This window comes from Alexandromys fortis, unplaced genomic scaffold, assembly GCF_014885135.2.
Source record: "Alexandromys fortis isolate MF-2015 unplaced genomic scaffold, M_Fortis_MF-2015_v1.1 scaffold_250, whole genome shotgun sequence".
In the NCBI taxonomy this organism is placed as follows: domain Eukaryota; kingdom Metazoa; phylum Chordata; class Mammalia; order Rodentia; family Cricetidae; genus Alexandromys; species Alexandromys fortis.
In genome coordinates, this window is record NW_026068128.1 from 507,318 (window position 1) to 521,418 (window position 14,101).

Consider the following 14,101-nt stretch of genomic DNA (forward strand, 5'->3'; position numbering starts at 1 on the left):
TAGATGGCTCCCTCTCCTGTGAGGCTGTACCCTCCCTGTTGCTGCCAGTCTGGCCTTGGTTAAGAAGCTCAAAGAGCTTCTCTGGCATTTGGTCCCACGACATCTCCAATTATGGAGACTCCTATGTCGTTTTCAGGCAGGTTACTGCCTTCAGCGCAAGATCTACTTCAGCGGCGTGTGAGTGCCCACTCCTTCTCTGCAGTTCAGAGAGAATGCTGTAGCAGAGCCTGAGAACACCTAGCCAGGCGAGCCAAGTGGCCAGCGAGACTCGTGGCTGGCTGCCTGGAGGTTGGCTTTGCCTTGCTCTTGGCCATCCTGTGATGTCTCCAAGTGACACCTGTCACCCTCAGAGAGGGCAGGAACTAGAACCTCACTCATAGGCAGAGAAGCAGTCATGTTCTAAGAGCTAAGATCAGAGACAGGTTGTAGACTAAGTTCTACCGAGGCCCTTCCTTCCTCCCTTTTTAGATGCTGTGTAACTCCAGGCAAGCTCTTGAACCTCTCTGATCTCTGAATCTTTTAATTTCTAAAATGAAAATAGTGGGTGTTCTGAGCATTTGGCATCTAGAAAGACTAGTGCACAGTAAATGTCCTGGACATAAAAAAATGCATGCATATGTGTGTGTGTGTGTGTGTGTGTGTGAGAGAGAGAGAGAGAGAGAGAGAGAGAGAGAGAGAGAGAGAGAGAGAGTGTAAGAGGACAACTTTCAAAAATTGGTTCTTGTTCTTTTCCTCTACCACGTGGGTGCTGGGGAATTGAACTCAGGATTGGGAGCAAACCCCTTGATCTGCTGAGCCATCTTGCTGGCCCTCTTTCCCTTCTTAGTACATTTCTGATCCTTAAAAATTTTAGGCTCTGCTCCATTCACTTGCACAGCTGATACCCACTCAGTGACCACCTGTGTGGTTTGCCTACACAGAACGGTGAGGCTGGAGAGGCCTGCAGTGCCCTCCATTGCCCTGGGGTGGGGGGCAGTCTCTGCTGCCCCAGCTATACTGGACTGTTGTTAGAAGGGCTTCACCCGTGCTTATGTGGCAGAGAAAGGGGGAGGATAGAAAAAGCATAACACACAACTGAAAAGGATGCTTTAGAACCTTAACCCTTCCCTCCCCAGCCCCATAGGGCCAGCAGCTTCTCCCAGGCCACTCCGCTACTCCCCTCTTTGGTACGTTCTCTTTTTCAGAAGATGAAACAGCAAGAACAGAGCTGGCCTCATGGGATGGGAGATCCAGATAGGCCAGTGAAGCTGGACCTGAGATGGTTTTGCCTCTTAGTCCTCAAAGCCATGCCAAAGACATTTGGTACCCTGCAAGCTGTGTGACTATTGGTGACCAGGATGGACCTGGGAGTGACGAGAAGATTTCAAGATGGTTCAAGATGGGGTCTCCCCAGGACATACAGCAGGCATCCTGGGAAGAGCTACTCTTTACCCCTTCCCACTCCCAGGCCTTTTTGAAATCACTTGCACTATGGTCACTGTAGGCAGAGACTTGACTCCTATCAATCATGGTTGGAGAATACAGAAATGGAGACCAGAGGCCAACATCCGGTGTATCCCACCTTAGTCTTGAGACAGGGTCTCTCACTGAACCTGGGGCTTGCTGATTTGGTTGAGCTGGCTGGTCAGTGTGTCCCTGTCTGTCTCCCCAGGGCTGGGATAACAGGTGGACATGGCTTTCACATGGGTGCTGGGGATCTGAACACAGGTCCGCACACACGTTTGTGTGCCAAGCACTTTGCCAACTGAACCATCTCTCCCCACTCTCATGGCAAACCTTTTAAATTTCCTCATCTTCAAATTTCTAAAAATAAACAGGATAACAAAAACAACCCAAAAAACCCAAAAGACATCTGTAAGGTAGAGAGGGTTTTCTGGGTCATGGCACCTGACCAAGTAAATCAGACTTAAGAAGGAAGAAAACGGCATCCTTTTGAAGATAAACAATTCAGGCCGGCCCTGTGTTTGCCATGTGACGAGTTCATGCTGGTTAGCTTTTTAAGGGGTATACTTTTTTTTTCCTGGAGTGCCACAAAATTAGAATTTTCAATCATGGCTAATTCCTCTCTCCCCCTTTCCCCACCCAAGGCTGTACCTTAAGCAGCAAGAGGCATGTTCTGAATGCGCGGGAAAGGCTAAGCTATAATCATCGGCTGCAGCTTAATCCCTCCTGCAATCCCAGTAAATGAAAACTAAATATCAGCGAATAGGCGAATTGCAGAGAAACATCTGTGTTCCATTACAGACTCGCTGGCAACAATGGTGTTGACATACTCTGTGTTACCAGTTATTTCCTCTTGGATTTGTCGAGACTGGAGGATCCCTTCTCGTTTCTGAAACAGAGAAGACAAGAGAACAAAACAGGCTTTAGCAGCGCAGAAACACTGGTTGGCATTCCCGACATGGAGAAGTTTATTGGCGGTTCACCAGAGGCCAAGGGATGAGAAGGTTCGGGAAGGGGAAATTTAGTGACCAGAGGACACCTGGCTGCACCATCATAACCAAGTGCAATTGGTGTTTAGTCCAAATAAGTAGGCCGGTTCCTGGACGGTGAAGCCTGCCTTTCTTTTTAGAAGATCTCTGTTGGAAGCCAGCTGTGTTCCCCAGGGAGCGAGGCACAGCAAACCCAATGGAAATGACGGCTGGGTGTGTCCGCCTCCAGCTGGGGCCCCGCAGGGAGACCACTGTGCACAGCAGAGCTGTGGGGCTGGATGGAGGTGTGCAGGGCAGCTTGGAGAATTCAGACAGAGGCAAAGGGGACTTTTGCTTTGTTTTGCTCTTTACCCAATAATTATAAAGCCCCTTTAATTTTCTGAATCGTTTTAATTTATTCTTGATAATTTCACAATATATGCAACATATCTTGATCCTATCTAGCCTCTCTCACCCCTCCTGGACTCTCTCAATGCCTCCCACCCCCATCTTCATGTCTATATGTACATCCCACTGAGCCCATTACTATTGCCTGCACACACATGGATGCGGGGCCATCCGTGGGAACATGGGAAACCTACCAGAGGCCACAGGCCTAAAAAGAAAAAAATGACTCCCATCTCTTAGCTGTCACCAGTGATCAAGGATGGAGCCTTATGAGCCCCTGTGTCCCCCTCAAGCTCGCTGACTGGCTTGGCTTCGTGCTGCCATGAGAGGTCCCGAGTGCAGTGGCCACGTCACACTGAAAGTCAGCATTTCACAGCGCTCAACCTCACCCTCTGCTCCTTGGTGACAGTCCCTGAGTCTTGAGGGGATGGGTGTGGGTATCTCATCTAGGGCTGAGCACTTGACAGTCAGCTATTCAGTTATGCGTCTCCGCATTGACTGCTGCCCACCGCACCAAGGTCGAGGGCAGCACTAATCTATCGGGTGACTCACTGGTACAGCTGCGCTGAGCTGAAGGGTGCCCTTCCCAGGTCCCTCCAGCAGCTCCACTTGGTCCTGGCATGGGGACTGTGAGTGAGCAGCACACACCTTACTTAGATACACGGCTCACTCTGGGAAAAGCAACCACTTTGAGCCTTGTGCAGCCATTTCTTTCCCCCTTCTCCTCCTCTTCCTCTGTTCTTTCTGAAGACAGGGTGACTCATAAAACCCAGGCTGGCCTTCAGTACTGTGTGGACTTCCAGGTAGGTGGTCAGAGATACTTTCCAAGAAGAGGAAACATTGGGGAGAGGTCATTCTAGGGGGAGGAAGCTGCTGCTGGTTCCTGGGCAACTCCCCCAGAGGGTGACTGGAGAGTTGAGGATGGGCCAGTGAAGGAGCACACGGGTCTCTAGGGCCTTCTGATGAACACCAGCAGAAAAATTCGCTCTACCAGGTCCCTCTGCAGCCAGCACAGATCCTTGCAGGGCAGTCTGGCCACCATAAAAGGCTGGCAGAGCAAAGTCACTGTCCCAAAGCCCAAATTAATGCTAAGAAGGGCCCTCTGAGCCAGGGTGTGGTAGCACACACATCTAATCCCAGTCAGCACACTGGAGGCTGAGGCTGGAGGATTGAGCCTCACTGTGTAGCCTAGGCTAACTTGGAATTTATTACATAGTCTAGACTAGCCTTAGACTTGCAGCCATCCTCCTGCCTCGGCCTCCCAGGTGCTGGTACAGTTATGCACTATCATACCAGGTATTTCTTGACAGTTCTGAGTCCTGTTTCTGAGCTTGTTCTCTTGATAAAGCTAATCACCCCGCAAACCCTAATACACACACACACACACACACACACACACACACACACACACATACACACTACACCCATAACCTTTTTCCCACGTCCTCCCCCCAACAAAAGTCCCTGCCGCAGAAATTAAACCAACAACTACCTTTGATGGCTGATAATTGAGCTCAAAATAAGTTCTGAGATGTGAGCTTGCGGGGACCACTGTTTCAAAATAGCAGTCCCCCACGGACTGCGGCTCACATCCTTCTTTCCTTTTGTCTGTAGTGAAATAACAGGTAAGTTTTGCTATTTCTATCAGAGAACTGTTCATCTCACCTGGCCAGAAAGACGACATTCAATAAACATACAAACAACTAGAAGGCACGGTGCTCACTGAAGATGTGGAAGGCCAGCTTACCTAGAAATCTCTCTATTAGCCACGGAAGAGCCATTTGTGAACTTAATGACTGAATGTAAGACAGTTCAGGGCTTCCCAGCGCCTGTGCTAGCCAGTCACCAAAGAACTCATTCACTGCAGAGGCCAGGCTTTTGTTTTGTTTTGTTTGCTTGTTTCTGTTTTTAGAGTGTCTTTGGCTCAGAGTAAAGCTGAGAAGTGGGGCTAGGAATCTTCCCTTGTTTCCCCATCCCTAGCACCCCCGATAAAGCCTGGTCCACCACTAGCACCCTGCGGCACCTGTACTTTTTACATCTGAGCTGATGGCGCTGAGCTGCCGGTCACCTCTGAGGGGCCAGTTACTATTGGGGTCTGCTCTTGGGGTTGTGCCTTCTATGGCTTTGGACGGCACATCCCAAAGCAATTTAACTGATTTCAAAATCCTCTGTGCTCCATCCACCCTTCATCCATCCTTCCCTTCCCCATGGGAGCGTTTCAAGACACAAAATGAACTTGTGTGTGATGGGCTGGTAAGGATAAAAAACAGAGATGGTCTGGGTTCCTCAGGAGGACAGTTGATCCAGGATGCTCTGGGCTGGCCACAAAATGCTGGGCACAAAGGCAATAAAGGCTAAGCGCTTGATGACAAGGACTCTGAGTACCTGTCTATCAGCCACACTTAAGGGTCTGAACCACACAGCTCGACCCTGTCAAGGACAGTCCTCTGCCCCCTCTGTGTCGTCTGGGCTCCTTGAAGGCAGCGCCGATGCACCCTTTCCTATTATATCTTCATGATGCTTTGCAGAGTTGAGTGCCGGGAGGTGTGGAAGAAAGACTTTCTCATTAGGGCAGGAGTGATCCGTTGCTTAGGAGCACAATTGTCGAATGCTCCCCTCCAGTTACCATCTGACCTGAAAGCTCAGCTCAAAGCCCTTTTGTCCTGTGAACAGGCCTGACCTGATCTGGCGCAGTCAACCAACCCAAAAGCTTTCCCTTACTGGCTGACGGCAGAGCCGCCTCCCGTTGTCTGCTGCAGAACCCTGGACGGCTGTGTGCATCCCTGTGTGTACGCCCTCTCGCTGCATATTTATTTGGAAACAAAACAAAACAAAAAACCAACTCAGAGATAAGCAAACACAACGATGACCTTTTGCTAAGTGGGCATGAAGTTGGAAAATAAAATTGCATTTGAGTATTTAATGGGGTTAGGAGCAGAGTCAGCTAGCCATGGGGAGAGAGATTGCACCCTCATTGTGAAAATTACATGACCATATGCGAATGGAAACTCCCATCCAACAGTCTGGATGAGATAGATGGCTTGAGGTCCACCCGGGCTTTGCTGGGGACCGAGAAGCGGCAGCAAGGGGCATGAACATGCATGTTGGTGTGTGTATCCTTGGATATACAACACTCTCTCCCTACACACAAACTTACATAAAGGAGCTCCGGCAGCATATACACTTACTCTCACCCCTCTAGGCTGAAACACACACACACACACACACACACACACACACACACACACACACACACACACACATATTCCCTTTCACACACACATATATATTCCTGTACACACAACTGAACACACGCATACACTCTCACCCATACATCCTTGAACACATATATGCTTGAACCCACATTCCTTACATTATACACATTTGAACACACTCTTCATGCACACACACACAGGCTTGAACACACACTACACACATACTATTGAATACACACGCCTTCACACACAATACATGCACAACACTTTACCAAAAATATGATTTTCCAAAGCCTGGAGGGAATGTGCATGGCACATACAATACCTCTCTTCCTGTCCAAGTCTGCATATCTCAGAAACATATATATTGTACACCTTCATACAAATATATGAACTATATACCTTCAGTTATATGTTGTACAGAGATAGACACACACCCACACACAGCTACACTGCACACATGCACAGACATTCTTTGCATGCTTCTCAGGCATAAGGCCACAGGTGCTGGCTGCCTCCCAGCACACAGCACAACCAAGTCTCCTTAGCTTTCAGCAGCCGTCCTCCTGAGGATCTATTCGACACGCATTGACTGCTGCAGGACCCAGTCTCTGTGACTTCAGGCGCATGCACGTAGAGCAGTGATCCTCTTACCTGGACCACAACCACTTGGATGGAAACATGGTCTGGGAGTCGGATTGGTGCACGGAAGTACTGAGACAGTGCGACCAGCAGGTGGAGGATGGCAACCAGGCTCTTGGCATGAACAGCTGAAAGGCAAGATTAGAAAAGTCTTTCTTCAGATTCTAGGCAAAATAGGTATCTGCTAAGATTACAGCAGTATCCCCATTCAGTGCCCCTTGTTGTACCCCCTTCAGTGCCCCTTGCTGTACCCTAAGCACCAGGGAACTCCCTTAGTCGTCATCTGTTCTTCCCATCCCCAACCCTCTCATTTATGGCCATGCCCCATGGGTTCCTTCTTGGACACTATCATTGGTAGATTTTCAGCACGGTTATCTCCACTCTCACTGGAGGTTCCCCATGAGGACTTCAGCAAAGAATGAGCCTGGAGCTCAGGTCGGCTTTCCCTGTCCAGCCCCTGCTCTCACCTGTACCAGCTCCCTCCCCAGCTCACAGGGGATACTGGATTGTTAGCACTTCACCTGTCTGAACTTCTCTAGAATCAAGAGACACAAAGTAGGAGTGTCTCCTGGGTCTCTTCCTCCATCTAGGGCCAACCTCCCTAAAAGAAGGCATGGGAACCACGCCGACAGCTCGGCTGCTCGTGCCTGATAGGTGGGTGTAGTCCATGTGTCCAAGCAAACCCAGGTGTCTTATATGGGTGCTAAGCCCATAACAATCCATCCACACTGCTGAAGGCCAGGCTCTTCTGCTTGTTGCTTTCTCAGTAGATGGGATAAAGACTGACTTACAAGGCAGACTAGAACTTGAATGTGACTTTGTTTCCCTGCTTCCTGTTTACTGATGATGGCCTTGGGCAGGGGCCACTCTGGTCACTGAGCCTTAAGCTAGTCATCTCCTCAAAGGTGACAGTTCCCAGGTAGACACAACACACTGTAAAGACTTCCAAAGATAGCGAGGGCAGACAGAGCTCCTGGAACACTGCAGGTGCCCAGGAATGACTGGTATTTTTTTATTATAACTTAGGAGAAAGTACCTGGCACGGAGGCAAACAGGGCGTGCCAACCCTCTCTGTCTCGTAAAGGGCAGGGCCGCCAGGCTCTCTACTTGCCTGTGCAGCTCTACTAGCTTCAGGTCCCCTGAATTAGGTTCATTATCAGGGTGTCATTTTTCTTCCCCAGATCAAAAAAAAAAATCTGCTTTAGAAGCTTTGAGATGCCACCAAGGAAGGAAATGACTCAGACAGCCCTTCGACACCATTAGCACTGTTCCTTATCATGGCTGCTCCATAGACAGCGTCTCCTAACGGCTAACAGTGGCTCAGTGTGACACCAAGCAGCAGGCCTGTCTTCCAGAAGATCCAGTTTGCCCACTGACTCTGACCTACAGTGACCGGCTCCTGGTTGGGACTGGACCACTGACACGGCACTGTCGCAGAAGGACAGAGTCAAATCAGGGATTGCTTTCCCAGTCAGGATTGCTGTATCTCCCCCAGCTTAGATCCCAGGGGCCTCTTGCTTTTAACGACAAACTTGATGTTGGAAAAGCTCATGTCAGTCAAGTCCTGCCTGGGATCACTGCATATCACCTTGGCAAATGACATCAAAGACATCAGACAGATGTCAGACCCTTTCAACAAATGTTCTGTCTTCCAGGGAATTCTTTTCAAAAAGAAATAACCCCATAAAGCCACACAGAGAATGTGGACAAAGATGCCAGCCCATGTCATACAGCAGCAGCATCAAAAGCAAAACCCTAGGAAAACCCTCACAACCAGGAGGAAGAGGATGGCCAGATTAGGTCTTCCAAACTCGTTATGGTTGTTGAGAGACAACAAAACCATGTAGTTCTGCTAGGTCTAGAACTTTCTGTGGAGCCCAACCTGGCCCTCCTGAAGTTTTTTTTTTTTTTAACTCATTTTAAAATATTTTCTTGATAAATCACATAGGGGACATACATTTGCCATGGCATGCATGTGGAGGTCAGACAACAACTTTTGGGAACCATGTGGTGGGTTCTGGGGATTGAACTCAGGCTGTGAAATCTGGAGGCAAACTCCTTTACCGGTTGAGCCACTTCACTGGCCCCTAAAGGTTCTTTTTTAATTTTTATCCCTGCCTTCTTTCTCCCTCCTAAGCAGAGAACTTTATGTTCTAAAGGTCCATAGCAGAACTCATGAGAGGAAGACCATGACGAGGACCTTCGAGTCTTAACTGCAGCCCACCCATTCCTGCTTCTTTGCCTGCAGCTGTTTTTTAAGGTTCTCCCTGCAATCCTGAGGCTGCACCAAGCAGATGCATCCCCCACAGCCTTTCACAGCTACGACAGAGTCACAAAACAGAGCCTTTGAACTCACAGAAAATCATGGTGAAGACAAGGTAACCGAACTATTAACAATGCTAGAAGGAGAGTCCACAGAAACAAGACAAGAACACAAGCCATGCACATCCACATGCACGTGTATGCAGGTGTATATATACATATGCACACATACAAACATGTACTTGCGATCAGCTCTTGAAAAGGAATATAAAACCACTCCGAGCTGTGCCGCTCTGCCCTGCTCAAGACGTGAACTATCCCTTGTCCAGTGTATCCACGCAGTGGATAGTATTCCTCTGCCAGTCACCTGGTGGCCATATCAGGGGTCAGGCTGCCTCAGTGTATGGCAGTGACTGTGTTGTTTAACTTAATGATGGCTCCAGGGCAGGAGGACAGTGACGCTGGCAATGCAGACAAGCTGAAGTGGAGGCTTGAAGGGCCTCCTTTAAGTAAAAAGGGAGATGGTTCAATAACAGAGAAAAATCTGGGCACTGAGATTGCACATCTACAGTAGGAATGAATATTCTACATAATTATGAAAGAAAGAAGAGTCGTGCTAGGTTTAATTAGGTTGATTGCATGTGAATGGACGTTTTGCCTGTATGCACCATGTGTATACGGAGAGCAGAGGAAGGAATCAGATCTGTTACTAGAGCTACAGATAGTTATGAGCAGTCAGGTGGGTGTTGGGAACTGGGCCTGGTCCTCTAAAAGAACAGCCAGTGCTCTTGACAGCTGAGCCATCTCTCCAGCCCTTCATGTTAGTTTTGTTGTTATACATTAAGGCACAGGAGTGATGATCATAGTGTATAATATATGTTTTGTTAGCATGGAAAAAACGTTAAAGGAAGACGCACAAAACAAACCCGTGGATCAGTAGGAGAGCGGGGAATACCAGGAAATGAACGCACACGGTTATAACCACCAGATTTTCAAGAAGGATGTAAAAACATACACTGGAGGAAAAAAAAAGAGCCTCTTTAACAAATGGTGCTGGGAGAACCAGATATCTACATGGAAAAGAACGAAACAAGATCTGCATCTCTCACCTTGAGTACAAATCCACTTAAAATGGATCAAGATCTTAACGTGAGACCCGAAAAGTCGAAGCTGCTAGAACAAAGCTAAGTAAAAGGCTGCCGTACAGGTGTAGACACAGTCGTCCGTCAACAAGCCCAGGGGCTCAGGAAATGGGACTGTAGGAATTGAAACCTCTGCACAGCAGAGGAAACAATCTACCAGAGTGAGGAAACAGTCTACAGAATGAGAGAAAAGCCTTACCAGTTACTATCTAGATCCAAGATATGTAGCTTTTATAAAGAACTTTAAAAAAATTTAAACATCATTCTACCACCTACATCATCCAATCAATAAACGGGCAAATGTACTGAACAGACACTTCTCAATAGAACATACATATCTGAAATGGTGTTCAATATCCTTAGCTATCAGGACAATGCACATTAAAAGTACTGTGAGATTCCATCTCACCCCAACCAGAATGACCACCATCAGGAGAATAAGCAACAACAGATCCCAGTGGGGACACAGGGTGTGAGGAGCCCTCATTCACACTGGTGGGCTACTATACGAATCAGCACGGCGGTTCTCGAAAAAAACGAAATATAGAACTACCATATACACTAGCTAGATCACTCCTGGTGTATCTAAAAAAAAAAAAACTCTAAGTCTACATGCCACAGGGATACTTGCACATCTACGTTTATTGCTGCACTGCTACACAGCCAGGAAATGAAACCAGCCTAGATGTCCATCAACAGATGAATGGGCACAGGATATGCAGACAAGGGTACATTTAAACTCAGCTACAAAGAAAAATAAAGTTATGACATTTGTGTATGTGCCTTGTGTGAGGTGGGGAAAAGCAAGAGGAAGGGGGGAAGGAAGAGGAGGAGGAAGAGATCTTAAGGACAGAGGAAAAGGAGGGAATGAGATACATGTGACATGAAAACAGAATCAGGTGCTATTTGGGGTGAGGAATGAGATCAGCAAGAAAGGGGCAAAAAGGCGGGAGGGCAGTGAGAAACGAGGGTAGATCAGAACAAAGCATGGTGACATAGAGGTGTGAAAACGGCACAGTGTAACCCATTGTATGCTAACTTAAAACAAAAGAACAGGGAAAAGCTATTCCATTCGTGTGTCTGTGCACATGTAATGTCTGGAACTACCCATGGTGCAGGCTTCCCTGGAGTGGTGAAAGACACCCCCTGTGGATATGGGGAGATTACTATCTGTAAATGCATAGTTGCATATTCATGCATGAATAAATGAAAAGCATGTTCTATACACCCTTTATTACACACACACACGCACACACGCACGCACGCACGCAAACATGCACGCACACCTTGCAGTAAAAACTCCAACAATTTCCCAGCCCATCTCTGGGTAGGCAGCTTATAGAGGCTGCGTGTACAGGCTCAGTACAGCCTGGCGCGGCAGCTGGCTTCTCTGGCACAGATTCCTGCCTCCATTTTTCAACACTCTGTACAGGACAGCGGTGCTCCTCAGCAAACATCAGGGGGCATCAAGTGTGCCAGCCACGCTTCCTGATTCTAGGGAAACAATAGTGAAGAAGCTAGAATCATAGTGTCTTCTGTGTCTTGATTTCCCCATCCGTGAAATAAGGGTGATAAAAGAATTACCTAAAGTGGGTGAGCGAGCATTGCAAGTATTAAAATAGACATTAATATTTAAGTATGTTTATTTATACTGGCATTCTTTAAACTTTCAATAATAAAAAATTCTGTTTGGGAACAGAAAAGAAAGAAATCCCTAAAGTCCTAGATCAAAGACCCTGGCAACTCAGCAGCCTGTCCCTGCCACCCTTGCCCTGAGCATAATGGCGACACAGTGTCCCCAAATGCACAGCCAGGGCTGATTAGAAGAGAGAAAGGAGAGACTTCTCCCTGTGAGCTGTGCCTGCTCTGTTCCTGCTAGAACACACTGCTTCTTCTTGTAAACAAGCTCCAGCTCTTCTTGATGCCCTGAGGCATCGCAGGGAGCAGCCAAGAGGATAATTATCCCTTCTGACCCACTAATCCATCTCCATTCTGGAGATCTAGCCAGGAAGAGTAATTCACAAGAAGTAAACAGACAGACAGCGAAGACATCCAACTAAAGCCATTTGATATTAGCAACCAACCTGTGTGTGTGTGTGTACGTGCGCACGTATGTGTGTGTGTTATATGTGTATATGTTGTGTGTCTATGTGTGAGGTCAGAGGCCAGTATCACTTTTTCACCTAGATGGGCTAGCCAGCAAACCCCAGAGCTCCTCCTGTTTCTTTTTCATTAGGGCTGAAATTACAGGCAAGTGGCACTACTCTGGGCTCTTTAATTTTTATTATTTTTTTTTTTTAGGTGGGTGCTGGGGCTTGTTAAGTCAAGCACTTTACCCAGTGAGCCATCTTCCTAGCCCCACATGTCTTTTTCTCAACACTGTTCAATTTCTCAGGGGCACAGGGAAATAGGGCAGCTTCTGGTGCCCGAAGCCAGGTCCTGTCCTCTACCCTCAAGTGACTCTGGCTAAGCAGAGAATGCCCTGTTCCCAGCTTATCATGTTGTTCTATGCCAGCAGCGGCATAATTACGCTGAAGGAGGTCCTGGGCGTTTTGGCTCCAGTGCTGAAATGAGGAGAGGAGGTGGCCTTTGGCAGCTGTGAGGTCACTACAGTGGGGGAAGGGGATTTCTTTTTCTTTTCAAAGTTTGAAAAAAAAAATATTTAAAAACTCTCCGAGGGGGTGGATCCATTTTAAGGCTTATAAACGGGATGCAATAAAACAAAGTTCCTAATACTTAGGTCCAAACAGCGTGCAACTCTTTCATTTGCACTGTAGAAAGCTTTGTTTCTTTACAAAGAGAAAAGCCGTTCAGCTTCCTGACTGGGGACAGGCGGTCACTGCTAGGATCAGGTGACCCAGTGACTTACTGCTGAAAAAGAGTTACAGTTTATATTAGATGCCAAGGCACACTCTCGAGGCAGCAAAAGAATGAGCAGCCTAGGGACTGGAGAGACAGCTCAGATGTTAAGAGCATAGTTACTCTTCCAAAGTACCTGCGTTCAATCTTCAGAACCCACACGGCAGCTCGCAGCAGCTCTGGGCTGGCCTGTGAGTGTTTGTGTGGACTGTCTTAACTGAAGTGAAGTCAATGTGGGCAAAGCTTACCCGTCCCGTTTATAGGACTCAAAATGGATCCACCACTTAGGAGAATTAAAAACATATTTTTTTCAAACAGGAAAAAAGAAAGAAAGAAATCTCCCCTCACTGTAGTGACTATGTAGCTGTGAGACCCTACCCACCGTAGGAGGCATCATTCCCTAGTCAGGGGTCCTGAACTAAGTGGAGAAACCATGTTGAGTAGAAGCAGTTAAGCAAATGAATCCATGTGAAGGGGAAGGGGAGAAGTAACTCAGGAAGGTGTCTCCTGACTTCCAGATCTGTACCATGGCACGAGCCTGCACCCCTATATCTCTCTCCCTGTACCACCCTACACTCTAATAAACCAGACACTAAAACAAGCCCTTTTCTAGGGCTTTGGACCTCAGCAGTATCTTTGCTCTGTCTGAGAAGCAGAGTGGAGGTGAAAGGGGGTGGGGTTTGGGACGGAACTGAAGCCTCACTCTTGGCCTCTCAGCTGTGTGGACCTGTGGCCTCAGCTTGCCAACGTCTCCACATGCCAGAGACAGCAGCGCCCTCAGCAGGCTGTGTGGGTCTCAGAAGTGGCACTCACATGTGTCATTTCCTTTCCAGGCTGACCTCATACAAGGTTGACACAAAACACCTTCCAGACAAAGGGACACTGATATGAACATTTTAATATTTTTCCTCCAAGGGTTTACACAATAGGCTATCTTTCCCATGAAAGGTGATTCTCAGAAAGGTGATTCTCAAAGAGAAAAGAATTTGCATGCCAGGCCTCACAGCGTAGGAATGGTGCGGACACATGGGGACCGGGTCATCCCCCAGCCCTCGTCTGCAGGACTCACAGCTTAGGGACAGTGGGGACACATGGGGGTCATTCCCAGCCCTCCTCATCTGCAGGACTCACAGCTTAGGGACAGTGGGGACACACGGGGACC

The 14,101-nt window shown here is 47.9% G+C and overlaps 1 protein-coding gene across 1 annotated transcript in view; it reads right to left on the reverse strand.

Annotated features, from left to right (window-relative positions):
• Parva (parvin alpha) overlaps positions 1-14,101 on the reverse strand; it is a 145,926-nt gene that overhangs the window by 14,248 nt on the left and 117,577 nt on the right. Inside the window, exons 6-7 of the mRNA XM_050125903.1 lie at positions 6,689-6,804; positions 2,274-2,332 (exon numbers count right to left, since the gene is read on the reverse strand). Of these exons, the coding sequence (XP_049981860.1) occupies positions 2,274-2,332; positions 6,689-6,804 (175 nt within the window). The remainder of the gene's footprint in view (positions 1-2,273; positions 2,333-6,688; positions 6,805-14,101) is intronic.